Source organism: Ursus arctos, unplaced genomic scaffold (assembly GCF_023065955.2).
Source record: "Ursus arctos isolate Adak ecotype North America unplaced genomic scaffold, UrsArc2.0 scaffold_7, whole genome shotgun sequence".
Lineage (NCBI taxonomy): Eukaryota > Metazoa > Chordata > Mammalia > Carnivora > Ursidae > Ursus > Ursus arctos.
The window spans coordinates 79,750,983-79,768,720 of NW_026623089.1; the positions used below are offsets into that span (position 1 = coordinate 79,750,983).

The 17,738-nt window shown below is 48.0% G+C and overlaps 2 protein-coding genes across 10 annotated transcripts in view; one reads left to right on the forward strand and one right to left on the reverse strand.

Moving 5' to 3' along the window:
* Positions 1 to 14,717, forward strand: part of LOC113258946 (zinc finger protein 37A-like) — a 73,306-nt gene extending 58,589 nt beyond the window's left edge. For 3 of the 8 annotated variants that reach the window (XR_007190047.2, XR_007190048.2, XR_006410064.3), the window contains exons 6-12: positions 2,436 to 2,663; positions 4,844 to 4,933; positions 7,573 to 7,641; positions 8,095 to 8,276; positions 9,651 to 9,826; positions 12,589 to 12,745; positions 13,000 to 14,717. Coding sequence is in view for 1 of the 8 variants with exons in the window: in XM_057308546.1 (XP_057164529.1) it covers positions 2,436 to 2,599 (164 nt within the window). In the remaining 7 variants the exon portion in view is untranslated. Of the gene's footprint in view, positions 1 to 2,435; positions 3,966 to 4,843; positions 4,934 to 7,572; positions 7,642 to 8,094; positions 8,277 to 9,650; positions 9,827 to 12,588; positions 12,746 to 12,999 lie in introns of those variants that run through there. The other 5 variants (XR_006410066.3, XR_008958013.1, XR_008958014.1 and 2 more) reach the window with 5 other exon arrangements.
* A 78-nt stretch (positions 14,718 to 14,795) lies between these two features.
* Positions 14,796 to 17,738, reverse strand: part of CHRM3 (cholinergic receptor muscarinic 3) — a 469,290-nt gene continuing 466,347 nt past the window's right edge. For both annotated transcript variants that reach the window (XM_057308547.1, XM_026504038.4), the window contains exon 5: positions 14,796 to 16,741. In XM_057308547.1, coding sequence (XP_057164530.1) covers positions 14,950 to 16,722 — 1,773 coding nt within the window. In that variant the 5' untranslated portion in view covers positions 16,723 to 16,741 and the 3' untranslated portion in view covers positions 14,796 to 14,949. The remainder of the gene's footprint in view (positions 16,742 to 17,738) is intronic.

Sequence of the window (17,738 nt, forward strand, 5' to 3'; positions counted from 1 at the left end):
ATGTTTGAATATAAGTTGTTGTAGTTTGCATTTCTCTTCCCTTGTCTGGAAATGACGACACAGAAACGCCAGATGAGGTGAAACAAAAGAAACCAAAAATAAGCCTGAAAACAAACAAAACACAAGGACTCATTTCAGATGTAAGGCTGGGGCTGCCTCGTAGCTGCACCGAGCCCATGTGATGGGTTTGTGTGCACGTATGTACCCTTCTCATTCCATATCACTTTCCAGGTGTCTAAAGCCTTATCTTTCTCTTGTAAAGGCAAAGTACATTTAAGTAACTGGACTTTACTTCTTTAGAGAGAAGAGAGAAATGGCTGATTCCCATGTATTCCCTGGAGTACAAAGGATTCGGGGAAGGACAAGTCAGTGGCCATGAAATATAAGAAAAAGTCTCAGCCAGGGTGGGGAGTGTGGGACCCCCAGATGACCGGCCTGGGAGATTTAATTGGAATGTGCATCTGGATTCGGCTGCTGGAGGTGTGGGGGCTCTAGGGGAAGAGGCAGAGTTATTACTTTTTTTTTCGGAGTAATAATTTACAAGCATAAGAAGAAAATGCGGGATGTGAAGGATATTACAGAACTCACCATTGGTTTTGTTGTTGAACCGGCTTCAAGTTCAAATAACTTTAAGGCAGGAGAAAGACATAACCATTTGGTGGCTTACTGAATAGTTTGAAGTTTGAAGGATGAAAGGAAAAAGACGATAGTATCAAAATTGAGGAATTCAAATATATATATACGTGTGTATATTGAATATATAATATATATTTATATTTATGTCATATAAATACATTTATATATTCATATTTTAAAATATATGTACTTATATATACATAGCTATACATAAATCTATATATATGAAAAATCATCAATATCTAAGTATACTATATGAACATTTTACATAGTCGTGGAGAAATTTTCCAAATATGAGTATACTTTAGTGTTTACACTGGAAAGAAATGTAAAACATTATACTAAAGACCTGAAAATGTATCTAGACCATGTGAAAATTCACATCACCATCCAATATGTGATATTAAATGTTTCCTAAGCTTTCATTGCAATGAGCTCTTTGTTATTTCTAGAGCCTTAGAAATAAGAACAAAAATAGCAGAAATCATAGCATGTCCTGCACAGAAAGGCCTTGACTGGGGGATGGGGAGCGTTGTTTCGTGTGGGTAGCATGAAAGGCTGGAGATCCTATTAGATTTCTGCTTGAGGAATTATTGATCACACATTAGATAGGGAAGTATATCTACTGAAAGAATAATTCAAATCAATTGAATCGTGGAAGTAAGAAGACAGGCTGTTAGATTTTAGTCTATTCATTCACCTAACAAATACATTTTAAGTGCCTGACACGTATCAAAGAGCTTTTCTAGGCTCTATACGCACCTGGGGTGGTGGAGAGACAGGAAAACAAACAAAAACCCTGTTTCCATGGAGTTTACATTCAGTGAGGGGAGACAGGCAATAAGTGCATTTAAAAATGTGTGAAGTAGGAGCGCCTGGGTGGCTCAGTTCGTTAGGTGTCTGACTCTTGGTTTCGGCTCAGGTCATGATCTCAGGGTTGTGGGATTGAGCCCTGTGTCGGGCTCCCGGCTGAGCAAGGAGTCTGCTGGAGAGTCTCTCTCTCCCTCTCCCTCTGTCCCTCCCCCTGCTCCCCCCCTCAAATAAAAGAATAAATCTTCTAAAAATGTGTGAAGTTATAAGTGCTGTGAAGAAGCATAAAGTGGGGTAAATTGAGCGCGGGGTGGGAAGGTGCCATTTTGGGGAGGTGGCCTAGGGAAGGCTGCACGGAGTTGGTTAGTTAAGAGCAGGGGTACTTGCTTTTCCATGAAGTGGCCCCACGGTAGTGGGTGGAAATGGCAGTAAGCTAAAGGCACGGGGCTAAAGCGAGCTTCACTTGTACCTCAGGAAACTCCTCCAGGCTCTTTCTCTCCTGTTGGTGGTCGCTAGAGAATTCTGGGCAACTCAGTCCCCAACTTCAGTCGCCGCCCAAAACAGATTATCCTAAAGCCAGTTTGCCCTTTCTCCTGTTGCTCGACATGGGCACTCTGAACTCGGGAACATTCCCACTGTGCTGTTCCTTGAAGCCCCCACTGCAAAATATGGAGACAGGGCATGTATAGCCAAGCCCTAGAGTGTGGCTTCAGCTACGAGCCTTTGGGACGGTGAGAATTCTGGAGACCTTCCCCTTCATTCTGGGCAGACTTAACCATACATCCCATTCCACCATGTAAACTATGACACCCTGTACGAAATGCAATTTTGGAGCCTTTGGAAAGCTCTGTGCTTCCCAGAGAAATGCTCGAACGTTCTGTCATCCATATGAGCCTGAAGGGCCTGGGGCTGTGGGTTCCTGAGCCAGGAGAGAAGACTGTTCTTGGTGCTTTCCTCTCCGCACTGACCTCTGCTCTGTCCTTTATCAGACAGGAAACAGAGACTTGCAGCCGAGCTGAAAAGGAGCCAGAGTTGTGAACCAGAAATGAACAAGCGAACAACAGTGGTCAGCTACAGGCCGGAGAAGAAAATACTAGATACAGGTGGCAGGAAGATGGGGCTCCCGCGGGCCCCCGTGAAGGCTCAGCCCTGATGCTGCTTGAGGACCCAGCTCAGCTGACAGCAGGAGCCCGTGAGCTGTGGCCTCACAGAAACTCGTGAGCAACAGGCGTGGGGGCCTAGAGGCAGATGGCCGTGGGCAGGAGCCCAGGGGAGGTTTTAGAATTTCCCAGAACATTTCTCTCTCTCTCTCTGTTTCTTTGGAAAGCTGTGGCTTTGAAGATGTCTTTTTCTCATGCAGGTTGGTTAAAAATCTCCACGGAAGCTCAGAAGTTCAGATTTTGACTCTTTGTTACTTTGCCTCGTCCTTTGCCTTGAGGGGGGACTTACGGAAACCTATAGGTTCAGGCACAAAATTTGGCCAGGACGGGGGGGGGGGATGCTGTGGTGGTGACAGAGAAAGTAAGGGGTTGAAAGAAGCTGAGAGCATAACAGCCTTTACCCTCACAAAATCAGAGCCTTCCCCATGTGTGATGTCACTGCATTTAAAATGCCACTGACTCTAACCACATCATCAATGGTCTTGCTTCTGGACCCATGCATCTCAGCATCGGTGGACACACACACCTCCCTTCAGCCTCCCTTCTTCACGGGCTCCTACTTTTTGGCTTTCTTCTGCTTGTCGATCGTGCCTTGGGGCAGACTGGGCGCCTCTGACTCACGACATTCGCTGGAGTCAGGGAAGCAAAGTGTGGTCGGTGTAAACTGTGCTCCTTAGAGGATGGCCCAGGCCTTGTCTTTGGTTGGCTGCCTTTCTGTGGGCAGTGAGGTTGGACCAGCCAGCTGCCGAGCCTGTTATCATGAGGTCTGGGTGGGGGTATGAGCAGGGCCCCCGGAGAGGCAGAGCTGGGACTTGCCGGGATCGCTCGTGCCTTCCCTGCTCAGTGGTGCCCTTGACCGTGAGCTATGAGGGATGGCTCAGGCTGTCAAGGAGGTCTGAAGTGGAGAGTGAGTGGTGTGGGAGAAATGAGAGTTGTCTTCAGATATTCAGGGATGTGCCATATGGATGAGGGGGCTTCATCTTCTGTCTTCTGTTTCACTGCCCCCCATTTACATAAAATTTTAAAAGCTATATGCCTCTTGCATATTTTTGTCTGTAAATAGTTTCAATATAAGTTCAAAGGATGTAATTTCCTGCACATGCCATATGATCTCTGTTCATTAAACATATTTTTAATCAAAACTTTGGGGGCACCTGGGTGGCTCAGTCGGTTGAGTGGCTGACTCTTGATTTTGGCTCAGGTCATGATACCAGTGTCATGAGATCGAGCCCTACCTCGGACTCCCTGCTCAGTGGGGAGTTTGCTTGAGATTTTCTCTCTCCCTCTCCCCTTTCCCCTGCTTGCATGAACTTACGCTCTCTCTCTCTCTCAACAAATAAAATCTTTAAAAAACCCCAACTTTGTAGTATAGATTTTTTCATTCACCTTATGGAAAATACATACCTTATAATCCACTTGGCAAAAGCAATCCTCATTGCTAATCAACCAGATTCATTTTCTTTGTTAGAAAAAACCTGATCTAATTTTCCAATTTAAATAAATGCGGTCATACAGTTCTTATGACAACTATGTCACCTTTGAATTCTAATTCATGACTGGATTAGTGAATGGATAAATGGATGGATGGACGGACGGACAGATGGACTGATGTACATGTGGATGGATAGATAGAAGCACGGACCTTTAGTATAAGTTTGTTCTCTGAATAAAATAAGCCACTGCTGTCTTCAGTGTTTCTTTGAAGCGCTATTTGCGTTTCTGGTACAGGACAGTGTCTGAGGAGCTGTGCACTTTAAAGCCGTCCTTTTGTGTGTTGTACAGATTATTTGCACACACGAGTGAGATTCAGGCTGGGTGAGACGCATGTCAGGTAAAGTGAGAAAGGCAGGTGGAAAGGAGGAGATGATCTTTTAGGTAGGTCAGCTTTGAGGAGTACCTGTGACAGTTGAGAATCGGGCAAATGGCTTCCATATTCTAGTGCTCTCTGGAAAGTCCTCATGTAGCCACACTGATATGCACATACCCCAGCGGAAGATCAGTGCCCTAGAGGGGAAGGCTACCGCCAGTGGATAAAGTGTAACAAAACAATTAGAAGTCTCTAAATACAAGTGGTCTTCTTTTCTTAAGGAGCTTCTTGTCATTGGAATTATTTGCACAGAATCTGGGGGGTGAGCCATCAAGGGTGCTATAGAAGGAGGGACCCTTGCATGGAGTATAAATTTGGAGAATACTTAGAGTGTCTCTTCCAACTAAAGGATTTATGTTATTTCACCCAGGAATGCTCAAACTTCGGAGTGCATTAAGATCCTAGTCATACTTTGGAATCCTGAAAGAAAACAGAGGAACCCATTATCTCTTGAAAAACAGTGAGTGTTTATTTTCTTTTTATTTTTCTTCATATCTCTGTTTTTACACATTGGTTCTAGCTTCTAAGTCAAAGTCACTTCTGTTTGCAATGCTTAGCTAACACAACGAGCTCTCGCTTGACAGTACACAAAATCATTTCTGGAACTTCAGAGGTGGGAAGGTCTTAAGTCGAATTAGAAAGTATATATGAAGCTTATATATTTGGTGTCAACAAGGGGAGACTTAACTTCGGGGTAAAGGGACACGTAAGGCATGAGGAAGGGCACTGGGGTTTGGTGGTGGGGAGAGCAGAGCAGAGAGAAAGGTTGGCGTATTAACAGAGTTTCCCACCTCGATAAGGAGCACTCAGGTATGCGTGTTTTGTTTCTGATACAACCAAAAAGGGAGGCAGTTTGGGCAGGTTGCCTACGTGGATTTTCCAGAAGTCTCTAGTGTGTCTGATCGTGAAGCTGGTGGGTGTGTGGATTGGCGGGTGGGGGCAGGGATGTGGGGGGGCCCCCACGTGTCTGGTCACCGCCCCACATGTGCTCCCACTACTGCTGTGAAGAACCAGAGCTGAGTCGTGGGTTCCATGACAGGGCTGGGGGTGATCTCCTCCAACGCTACTGGGAAAGTACTTCACTTCTGGCTCAGTGGCAAAGGCCTGGCCTTTTTCTGTCATTCTGAAGTGAATTTCAGAGGCGGCCCTTGTCCGTGACGCCACAGTTAAAGTTACTCACTGCAGCTGGTGGGTAGTGGGGGTTCTCCTTTGCAATCTCTGCTGCTTACGACCTTCCTCTAGGCTTAGTCAGAGCCTCTACTGACTTCCCATTTCAGGCTAACCCAGATAGCATGACAGTGTAGTCAACTATTTCTAAATATAGCTGTCCCTGCTGGTGGACTCCACGAACGTGGTCTGATTTCTAAAGGCCCTTCGTGTTCAGAAGCCAGGGTTGGGGGTTGTGTCACTAGAGATCTGTTTGTGTCCATGTGCCAACAATTTCCTGGAATAGATTATTATTAAAATTTCATTGGCCTTATGGAACTAAATGTCAAAGAATCATTCCTATGGCAAGTGTATGAGTATACAATTACCACTGCTTTCTATCTGTTTTCCTGGCTTGTACGTGGCTGTCTGTAGCAGGACAAATTCCATAGTTGTCATCTTTGTGAATTAATTGCTCAGGGGAGAATGGTTTGACTCAGAAAGGTAAGTTAGTTAAGAGAAGGGGCAGTAAGTATTAGTCATGAAGTAAACACTGCCTGGGATTAAGTCAAATCCATGCCCAGCCTATCTTTCCTCCAAACCCAATAAGTAAGATCATTTAAAATTCAAAATCCATGTTTTTTTTCTTTATGGAAAAGAACAATTTGTAAAATGAATTAAGGACTAACTATGGTAGATACATCATTTACAAACAAGATATTATGAGAAACGCCATTTAGTGAATCCAGAGCATTAATAGTGACTTTTTATTAAAAACTTCCCCACTGCATTGCACTGTCTAGAATGAAGAGAAATTCAGTACAGAGACCCCTGATGTAATGATTTCGGAGAATTAAGAAGACAAAGATGCCCATCAGAAAGGTGATAGAAGTAGACGGCAGCATAACTGTTGTCACTCTCAGCTTCTGTGTTGGCCAGCCCGTCCTGCTTTTGGGGCGCCTGCTGCTCAGAGCACGGGCATGGTGATGGGGTCCTGTACTCATCAGCATATTCAGGGCAACCTCTGGATCCTATAAAATGTCTATCCTGTGGAAGCATGGATTTTTTTCCCCGACAGAGATTTCTGATTGCTCCAGTATTTTCCAGTAGCAAACGGGCAAGCGATTGGTATCAGAATAGGCAAAGTCGCAGCGTGGAGGACAGAGTGAGGAATGCAAACCTAAGGGGCATGTCTCTCTAGCATTGTGGTCTGAAGTCAGCCCTCCTTCTGCTCTGTTGTAAGATTAAGTTGCCAATTCTCTTACGAACCAAGGTTTGAATACTCTGTTTATAAAGCAGTGCTGAGGAAAGTGAGTTCCCACAATCTGAGACCCTCGTTTCCAACATGATTCTCATCAGCGTCCTCCTAGAACTCAGATGAGAACCCATCTTCGACAATTACTGCTTCTTACGAATTACTAATTAGCTTTGCCCTTTAATAATGTGAATGCTGTTGGTTAATTCTCTTAGAGAGTAACGAGTTCCACTGGAAGATACACGGGGCATCTCCAAAAAACTGAAGAGGGAATCAGGGTGAAGGGTGGTGTGCAAAAATGCCTGAGAAAGACCATAATTAGACCAAGGAAGGAGCTGGCTGCATTCCTTTCACAGCTCTGTCGGCGCTCTGGCTGGTGGCATGTCTCTTCCAGATAAGTGCTACGTGCACCCTCTTCTAACACTTGACTCTGTGAAGTATAATTTTAATAAAAAAATAATTCAAATAAAAATTTAATTAATTGTGGGAATATTTAAATCAGCTGAATGGTCAATGAAGCCCAAATGACCAATCCCATTTTCTCACTGAAACAATTTAGTTTAAGATTTCACAAACATTTGTGTTAACTAATTCACTCAACTTGCAGTGGGTAGTCCTGTTTAGTTACAAGTAATAGATACTTAACCCAGTGCCTTTAAACTAAACTGTTAAATTTATTTGATGACTACCCGGGACAGACAAAATACATCCGAACAACCCTGCTTGGGAGAAGTGTGGAGATGCGCCGGACCTTGGGGAAATCAGGGGTAATGGCATCTTTCTCTTGTCTCTCGAGTCTGATTACTCTCACTGTTTTTCCATTTCAGTTTCTGATGTGTTCCTATGACACAGACTATGTAAGACATGGCTGCGAGCTAGTGTGTCCCAGTCATGGCTGCGTGAGAGAGGATGGGCCCCAGAGTCTCTATCCCCCAAACTAAAAATTCTCCTGGAAAGTTTTTGATCAGTCCAGCTAGGTTCTAATCCTTGGATTAATTGAGGTCAAGAGAGCAGAGTTCTGTTTTTATAAAATTGCTTCCCCTGTAACCATTCAGATTAAGAAGTAGCAATTCCTCCCAAAAGCTATTTCTCATTTCCTTCCAGTGTACCTCTCAGTTAAAAACCAGCTCGTGCCTGGTTGATCTTTCCAACTTTAACATATTCTTATGCTTCATTTATTTTTTCCATACTCTCAGCCATTGTTGTTTTTTCCCCTGTAGTTACAGGTTATATCTAATAAATTTATGTAACAAATTATGGAAGACTTCGGTACAACAGAAAACTTTTCTTACTCAATCTCAGTATTGATTTCACGTAAAACTGCCTGTCATCATCGGGTGTAAGAAAAGTAGCTCATTTTCTGGCAATTTGCATGGATCTCCGTGGGAATCATCATAAAAGGGTATGTCGGATCAGACAGGGTTGTCCTAGGGTCCAGAGAGCACGTGCCCAAATTGTAAACCCAAAATGAGGATTTAATTAATGACAAAGGATTGAGAGAGATTCAGAAAACATTTTCTTGCTTTCACTCGCAAGGTGGAAGTCCGGAAGCTTCCACACTGAAGAGGCAGTGTTTGGTGTGTATGGTACATGCCGTGCACAAAGCCCTAAATTAGCCAAGCAAGACATTAAAAAAAAAAAAAAATTCACGTCTCTTGCTAAGAGTGACTTCCGTTTGTACCTACACTTGTAATAATTTTAAAGGCAATGTAATGAAATACAGTGATTGATTTTTATTTTTGGTAGGAAAACAATGCTGATGGGTCCAAGCAAATGAACAAACAACTCTAAAAAAGGGGGGAACAAAAAGATAAGCGGTTTGTTTGTTTGTTTTTGAAAGGAGGACAATAAAACCCCTTGTTAATGTATTTATCTAGAGAGCAGTACGTTTCCCCACCTACACTCTTGGAATAAGGACTGTGTGTGCAGATAGATTTTATGCGTGCTTACTACACACCCCTAAACACGTCATTGTGAGTGTTCGGGGTAAGGACAGCAGCCGTCTTGGTTGCTGAAGAAAATTCTAGTGCATATAAAAAAGAAAGAGCAGTCAGGGCACACACGGGCCTCTTCAAGAATGAGCCCTTCTGCGCGCTCTCCCTTTCTCACGGTAGGCGGCCGGTGCCGTGGCGATCGCAGAGCAAGCACACCACAGTCTTTGCTTATTAATAGTTTTATTTTCTTATTTCACTGTTAAACTCGGGATAATATCACCACAAAGTCGCAGGCATCATTTTATAGTACAGACAACGGATGTATTTTCAGGAGAAAGAATGAGCGTGGCGTGGGGGGCACCTGCAATGCCTCCCGAGGAAGGGGGGGGCCACCAGGTCATAAAAACGGGTAAAATTCAGTGCCTTTGGTAAAGATGTGGACACTATTTTAGACGCAACTATGATACATGCCTTTTGCTTACAAAGCAAATATAGAGCCGCCATCTTGTTTGGATAGTGGTTTCTCCCCACGGCCTCATGAACTAAAGGGTGTGATCACCGGACGCAGCGTAGTTGCTGCCCGCAGGAATCCACGTGCTCCCTCCCCAGCGTGGAGGCCTGTTTCCCTGTAATGATCCCTCAGACCTCCACCAGCTTCGTTCCCACGTGTTTGAAAAAAAAGAAAAAGAAAGGAAAAGGGGCGTCGCTCGCAATGTTGCCGCCCATGGCTGTACACACAAGCCCCAAGGAAGCTTCCCTGGGGGGTCGCGGCCGGGAGGCCGAAGAGCCCGGTCCCGGACGAGGAAAGGAGTAAGACAGGGCTTTTGTGTGTTTGCTTGCAGAACACTGTGGATTCTCCCCTAACTTCCCACGCCCAGCAGAACTGCAGGCGGACAGGTTTTACGCCAACGACAGATCTTCACTGGCGCAAATGGAAAACGTATCTCCCCGGCTCGCCGGGCGCTCTCCGCACTCCTGCTAGGACGGCCGGGGAGGACCGCGGAAGTTCACCACTCTGGTAAGAAGTTCCCGAGTCCTAGGGAGAAAAGAGAGGGTTGATTTTTTTTTTTTTTTCCTTTCTGTATTCTTCATTATGTCAACGACTTCAGGCCTGTTTAAAATAGTTCTCCTTGTTGCTCAGGAACATTTCATGAGCTAATAATCATCACCTTTCCCCTTAAGTTACTTTCCCGGCTGGGTGACCCCTGACTACAGTGGCAGCGTGGGGCAGGGGTGTGGGCACAGTCCAGATAAATATGTGGCATCTGGGTCATAAGGGGTTTCTAGTGAACATTCAACAACATGTACTGAATGTCCAGTCTCTGACAGACACTCTGCCGCCACAGGAGGCAGACAGATGCATAAGACCCACTTTGTATCGTCAAGGAACTCACAGAATTGAGCATAAAAATAGTTTGGGGGCTTGGTGTGCAAATCGCGGAATTGTTAAGTATTTCAGACTTCGAGAAGGAACGCTAAGAGACTTTTATATTCTGGGGATAATTGTTTTTAGGTTAAGATAGGGTTACCGGAGTCTGATTTGGGTGAGGGAAGTGTTATGAATACTTCTCTGTCATGGAGGCTACGGCTTTTCCATTTTCCTTTTATGTAGGATGTCTCGTGCAACTCCCGGTAGGGGTGACCCCAGCCCAGGCTGGAGCAGGAGGGTCCGGCCTCAGTGCTGAGTCTCTGTGGTTCTGCTACGACCACCACAGGCCTAAGGTTCTCCTGAGGCATTAGTTCTTACCCAAGCATTTGGGGTCCGTGTCTACACATCCAGGTGCCCTGTCTACCCGAGTGTGTGAGGCTGTGAGTGTAGCTACGCTCACTGAACAACGTCAGGAACCCCTGCCCATGTTGGAGCCAGGAGCATGGCCTGGTGCGGGTGCGAACTTCCATGGAGTGGAGTCGCTTTATTAACTGTGAAGTTTTCGAGGGTTCATCAGACACCATTTGACACCTGCCCCCAGGCCTCAGCGTTGATCTGTTTGCTGTGAGAGGGCAAGTTCAGATGCTTTCGTGTCGTCCTTGAGTACGAGCGTCTGGAGACAACCCAGGGAGTGTAAGTGACATGCATGACATGGTGACAGATCTGGGCCAAGAACTCAGCCCCCCCCCACTCCCTGCTAGGTTTAGTGCTTCTTTGTGCGTCCTTCATTCGTCCTCTGGAGCTGCTAGTGAGGGACTGTCTGATTTCTCAGTAATATGCCCCCATCTGGTAAGCGTGGGACACCCCTGCGATCCCCAGTTCCCTGTCGTCGGTATCAGCCTCCTGCACCAGCCTGAGCCTGCGCGCGCCCCTCTTCCCTCCTGAGGTCGACCTGAGGCCACCCTGTGCCTCCGACTCCGCCCCCCTGCTCCTCACAGCTGACGCCCAGGGGCTCTCATCCGTCCCCAGAGCCGTGAACTTGCCCAGCTTCTAAGAGGGTGGCTGACGGAGGAAGCAGAGATGCTTCTAGATCTTTACCCACTGCAGCTTCTAGTGCATAGTGATGCTCTCCTGTTTGTTTTCTCTGTCAGGGTGTAGAACTACTATACGTGAAACACTGAACAGAAACGGGCGTATTTTGAGTCAAGGCTGGATTTAAGGCAGGGGTGATTCAGGATAATACGGAGAAGCAGCAGAGAGACCACAGGTGGGGGATGGGCCGAGAGAACAGAGCCCAGGGAACTAGGGGACAGGACAGGTCACTTCTCTTATCCATCTGGTAAGGCCTGGAGAACAGAGGATGGGAGAATGGATGTGTGTGTGTGCATGTGTGTGCATGTGCGTGCATCCGTGGGCGTGTGCCTGTGCATCTATGTGTGTGTGTGCATCTGTGTGCCTGTGAGCATGTGCGTGCATGCACGTGCATCTGTGCGTGGGTGCATGCATGTGTGCATGCGTGTGTGCATGTGTGCGCGTGTGCATGTACATCTATGTGGATGTGTGCATCCGTGTGCCTGTGAGCATGTATGAGCGTTCATGCGCGTGCATCTCTGTGCGCGTGCATCTCTGTGTGCGTGCATGCGCATGTGCATGTGTGTGCATCTGTGCGTGTGTGTGCATGTGCATCTGTGTGTATGTGTGCATCCGTGTGCATGTGCATGTATGAGTGTGCATGCACGTGCATCTGTGTGTGCGTGCACGCACATGTGCATGTGTGCGTGTGTGCGCATCTGTGCGCGTGTGTGCATGTGCATCTGTGTGTATGTGTGCATCCGTGTGCGCGTGTGCATGTGTGTTGGGGGGTTCTTCATGTGCAGTTTATTTTAGGCTTAATTATTTTGCTCTTTCCATTAAAGTGAATAATCGCGAAAGCTCTGCGAACCTCATTCACGTGGAGTAGAACAGGCTAAGGATGGAGACATTCTGATCTTATGTAAATGCCACCTACCTTCTCCCATGACAAGCCCTTTGGGAAATGCACGTGTAGCTCTGTCCAGTTATAAACACTCCTACCTCTCTGATCACCCATATCCTAAATCCCCCATATTCAAGAGTCTGTTTTTCTTATTTTCCTTCTCTGAAAACAGCCTAAAAGTTGGCCATACCTTTCTACAAACACCATCAGTAGTTAGCATGGAATAGCAGCTTTCATTTGTAAGAGATTTAAAAACAGTAAAGGAGAGCTAGAGGCTTGGAGCAGTTTCTTTTCTGCCGTCACCAGCCTTAGACAAGGACGGGGTCAGGAGGAGATCGAGTTCAAGCAGAACTGTTACTGACCTTCACTGTTAAGCCAAGCTCGGGGTTTCTCCATTTCTCAAGCGTAACGGTCTCTAATTTTGTTGGAAATACAGGAAACAGCCCTTTGGGAGGAAGGCAGGACAGGAGTTTCAAAAAGAAGGGGAATTACGGACGTCCTGGGACCCTGGAATCAGCATTCCCATGTTAATTAGTGCTTGGCCAACCGGAGTAGGAAACTAGAGATGCCGTTGCTCACCAGACGTTTCTCAGGTGAATCACAGAACATTCCGTAGTTTGCTCTGTGTAGTAGAAAAGAGTCTCTGGTTTTTCTTGTTCTTTGGTTGAATGTGGGCCAAAAAAATATATATGTTCTTTCAATTACGCTGATCTGCTTTTTGTTTACCCTTGTCATGTGATTTCAAACAGCACGGTGGAGGGCTGCTTCGTTCATTTCCCATCAGGTTCAACTGAAGAGTGGTTTTCCACGTTGACGTCGAAGTTACAGTTGGCTTTTTATTCCCCAGGAGTTCGGGACTCGCCACCGCCAGCAGGATGGCCGCCGTCTTCTCAGCCTCGTGAAAAGCTCGACAGACCGCTCGAGGTGACCTGAAAGAATCACTTTGGAGGGACACCGCGGCTGAAGACCGAAGAGTGATGTTTATCAACATTAAATAGACACTTGGTGAAGGAGGCATAAATATTTCTTCATAGAAACAGAACACGAAATTAAATAGTTCGGAAACACAGACATCACTGAGTCCACGTCGACTGTTGTCGCCTGTAAACACCAGCTCACACTGAACACAGAAGCAGCTTTACCCCGGCCCGGGTGCGTGCCCGGAGGCCCTGTACAAAGGAGAGATTTCTTCTCGGCCCCCGCCCCCGCCCCCGCCCCCCGCCCCCTCCCCTCCCGCTCCCCACACACCCCGGAGAAAGGAGAAAAACCCCAATGACTACAGCAGTGACAAAAATCACAAGCAACGGCGGCACCCCTCCCCCCACCCCCCAATACAACATTGCGCTTTGGGATCAATTCAAAGGAGATACAAAATCATTTTTTCGAAACGTAAGGAAATCGACTTGAAGCAATACTTTCCAAAGTGTTAATACTTTCTTCAGAAGACACGTGAGTTCCCGAACCCCACCTGTGACTAGGTGAGGGCCACACAAGGAACCCCGGAAAGCGCTGGCCACAGCTGGGCAGCACAGGTGGAAGCCCTTTTGCATTTCGAAGGGGCCAGGTAGCAAGAACGCAAACACCACGTGCTCCCCCCGCCCCGCCGTGTCACTGGTGCTGTGCCAGAGATACTGCTGCAGGTGACATTCAAGCGTGACACTACGAGTTTCGAGCAGTTGAGACAGCAGAAATTTTGTTGGGCAACATTCAGATTTGGATGATCAGACTCAACCCCGTGGACGTGCTTCGTGGTCGGAGCTCAGAGGGGCCGGGTTTGCGGCGCTCTGTCGAGGAGACTACCGGAGCGAACGGCGTGCACTTGGAGTCCGGCCCGGCCTCGGTGCTGCACCTGCCTCGGGGGCCGGCCGCTCTGCACGCTCCCGCCGGGGCCGGCCGTGCGCCGCTGCACATTCCCCAGGGTGGTTTGTGGGCCGGAAAAAAAAAAAAAAAGCCCTGGTTTCCAAAACATTACAGTGGGTTTATTTCACTTTTATGTCGTGTTAGGATCCTAGAGAACTTCAGTTATCAGAGTACTGAAAGCATGTATTGCAAGAATAATTTGCCAGCTCAGTGATTCCCACTATATTATATACACTGTGTGTGTGTGTGTGTGTGTGTGTGTGCAGAACTCTCTCACACACACACGCACACATATATATATACTTATATAATTTTTATTGGTACGAAACTGGAACTGCACAAAACAGTACTTTTCAAGAATCAAGTCCACAAATAGAGTTTAACAACACACCAAAGAAGACAGGAAAGCTCTGTTGGGACAAGAAGTTTCAGCTTTGCAACGTTATGAAACAATTTCAGAACCACGAATTCACTAGCCTGACGAGTTCCACGTGGAATCCGGATCGAGCCGTGTGGGCTTCTCGGAAGGAACGTGGCAACCGGCTCGGTTAGTTAGGCTCATCTGAGAATCCAGCACTAATGGGAATTCAAAGAACCCAGCAGATCAATTTGGGTGTGGAATTGCTATGAAACACATTTTTTTTTTTTCCTCTTTGAGGAAAAAAACACTTAAGTCTATCTCAGAATAAATTTCTTTATATTCAGGAATATGCTTTTTTTTTTTTTTTTTTTTGCTGAATTGGTATCTTTCTGTATTAAAATGGATTTATTCAATGGGTCAGTAAACAGGGAGCTTCCTTCATTCTCTGGGTGATTAAAAAAACAACAGCAACAAATCCCATTTTTATGGCCCCCGGGAATCACCCCCCTCCGCCGGCGCCCTCCTAAGGTCTGTGGGCGGCCGCGTGCGTCCGGCCGCCGCGCTGCACAGCGCCCCCTACAGGGCCTGCTCGGGCCCGCGCCTGTGGAGGACCACGGACTGTCTCTGCTGGTACTGCTGCTTCCGCCGCTTGTGCCGGCCGCACTGACACAGGAGCAGCATCTTGAAAGTGGTTCTGAATGTTTTGTTACACAGCGCATAGCACACGGGGTTCACGGTGCTGTTGATGTAGCACAGCCAGTAGCCCAGATTCCAATAGGTTTTGGGAATGCAGCTGTCACAAAAGGTGTTCACCAGAACCATGATATTGTAGGGGGTCCAGGTGATGATGAAGGCCAGCAGGATGGCGCTGAGGGTCTGGGCCGCCTTCTTCTCCTTGATGAGCGACATCCGCTTCCGCTTGGTGATCTGGCTTCGGGTCTTCAGGGCAAACCTCTTGGCCAGAGTGGCTTCCTTGAAGGACAGAGGTAGCGTGGCTGTGCTCTTGCCCACGGACGAGTTGGCCTCCGACGCCTTGGCCGTGTCCACGGCCGACTCCAGCTGGATGGGAAGCTTGGAGAAGCTCTTCTGGAAGCCGGCCCCGTCGTCCACGCTTTTCTGGGCCTGCAGCTTGCCGGCTTTCCTGTCCAGGTCGGCTGTGCCCAGCTCCTCGTCGGGCACCTGCAGGTTGTCCGAGGAGGGTAACTTGGTGGAGTTGAGGATGGTGCTGTGACCCGGCAGCTTGAGCACGATGGAGTAGATGGCCCTGGTCTCAGAGCCGATGTCCTCCTCGTCGGAGGAGGCGGAGTTCTCCAGGGACGCCGCGGCGTCGTTGTTGTTCCAGCTGTCGCTGCTGCTGTGGTCGGGCTCCATGTGCTCGGCGCTGGGCTTCCAGCTCTTGGCGGCGAACCAGAAGTGGCAGCGGCCGTACCGCCTCCTGGCCGAGCGCTTCAGGCTCTGCTGCTGCAGCTCGTAGCTGCTGCCGCTCCGAGAGCTGCCCGTGGGGGGGACAAAGTTCTCGGCCTCCGCTTCCGTCCCCGAGGCCTGCAGCCCGGCGAGCTCTTTGGTGCGTTTTTCGGTTTCCTTATAGATCCTCCAGTACAAAATAGTCATGATGGTGACGGGCATGTAGAAGGCAGCGATGGCCGTGCCGAATGTAATGGTGGGCTCGCTGAGGAACTGGATGAAGCACTCGCCGGGCGGCACGGTCCTCTTCCCGACGAAGTACTGCCAGAACAAGATGGCGGGGGCCCAGAGCACGAAGGAGATGACCCACGCCAGGCCTATCATCACACCAGCTCGCTTTGTCGTTCGTTTGGCTCGGTAGGTGAGCGGCCGCGTGATGGAGAAGTACCTGTCAAAGCTGATGACCAGAAGATTCATGACCGAGGCATTGCTAGCCACGTAGTCAATGGAGAGCCAGAGATCACAGGCCAGGTTGCCCAAAGCCCATCGATTCATGATGATGTAGGTGGTGAACAGATTCATGGAAATGACCCCGATAATCAGATCCGCACAGGCCAGGCTTAAGAGGAAGTAGTTATTGACCGTCTTCAGCTGCTTGTTGACCTTGAAGGCCACAATCACCAGGATGTTGCCGATGATGGTCACCAAGGCCAGGACGCCCGTTAAGAATGCGATGAAGACCACCTGCCAGATGGTGTGACCTCCCAGCGGGTCACCGGCGGTGCCATTGGCAGAGGACAGATTCCCAGCTGCTTGAGAGAGGTTGTAGCTGCCAAAGTGGGTGGCCGTGCCTGGGGGCAGCCCTGCCTCCGAGGGGCTATGCACCCAGGACGCGCTGATGTTTGGAAACAAAGGCGAGGCTGTACTGTTAGTGAGCCAGCTCATTGTGATTCTCGGACATAGTCTGGGGAGAGAGGAGAGAAAAGACGCAGTTAGGAGAACGTCTGCCTTCGTTGGATTGGTTCTCTGCATTGCACAACTTTTAAAATACGTGGAAGACCTCTTACAGGATGCTGACTCTCAGGCCAGAAACATCCAGCTCTTTCTCTTACTTTAGGGCGAGGAGCCGGGAGCCCGTAGAGACCCATCTGTTTGAGCACGGTTAGCTGGGGGCGCGCACCGCGCAGGGCTCTCTCCAGCCACGTTGTCCTTATTTCTAAGGCTATAACACATACAGTTCCGCATCACGCACCGATCCAACAAAATCTTCCTTCTCTTATTTTAAAGAGAAGGGGGAAGATATGAGATGCGTCTATGCGACTTGTGCCGGAATGCTTTATCACTGCGCTCCGGGACAAACTGATCTTATTCGTCTGCATTTTATGCAGCCGGGCACGTGCCCATGCCAGGCTGGAGACGGACGCAAGCATTTCAGCCTCCCCGGCACGAGCAGCACCCGCTCAGAGCAAGGGAAGCAACAGGTGTAAACCACTTCCCAGCCTATCACCTCCTGAAGACGCGGACAGAAAAGCAGTGTATCGGTTCTGTGTAAGGGTTGGTAACGGTATACAAGGCAGCTGTCATGTGCTTGATAATACGCAGGATTTTGCCAGAATATTACAAACTGACCATATCAGTTTTGGATATTTCCAGGATTTGGACGGTTTCACTTTGGCGATGAGAACCACACGCACACGCTTCTGTACAGACTTGCAAAACTGCAACTAATCCTTTCCAACACTTGTTAACCCAAATAAATCAATAACTAAGAATCATTACAGTGACTGCATCACCAGGAAGACCCCCGGGCTGTCTCGAGAGCTTTGGGTGAGACCCGCCCCCTCCCCTTGGGGCCTCCGCGGTTGTTGGCTACGTCACCAGCCACCGTGGACTTGACCCAGGCAATCATTCCCTGACGAGTGTCATTATATGAGTTCGGTGTTTGATAAACCTAACAAAAT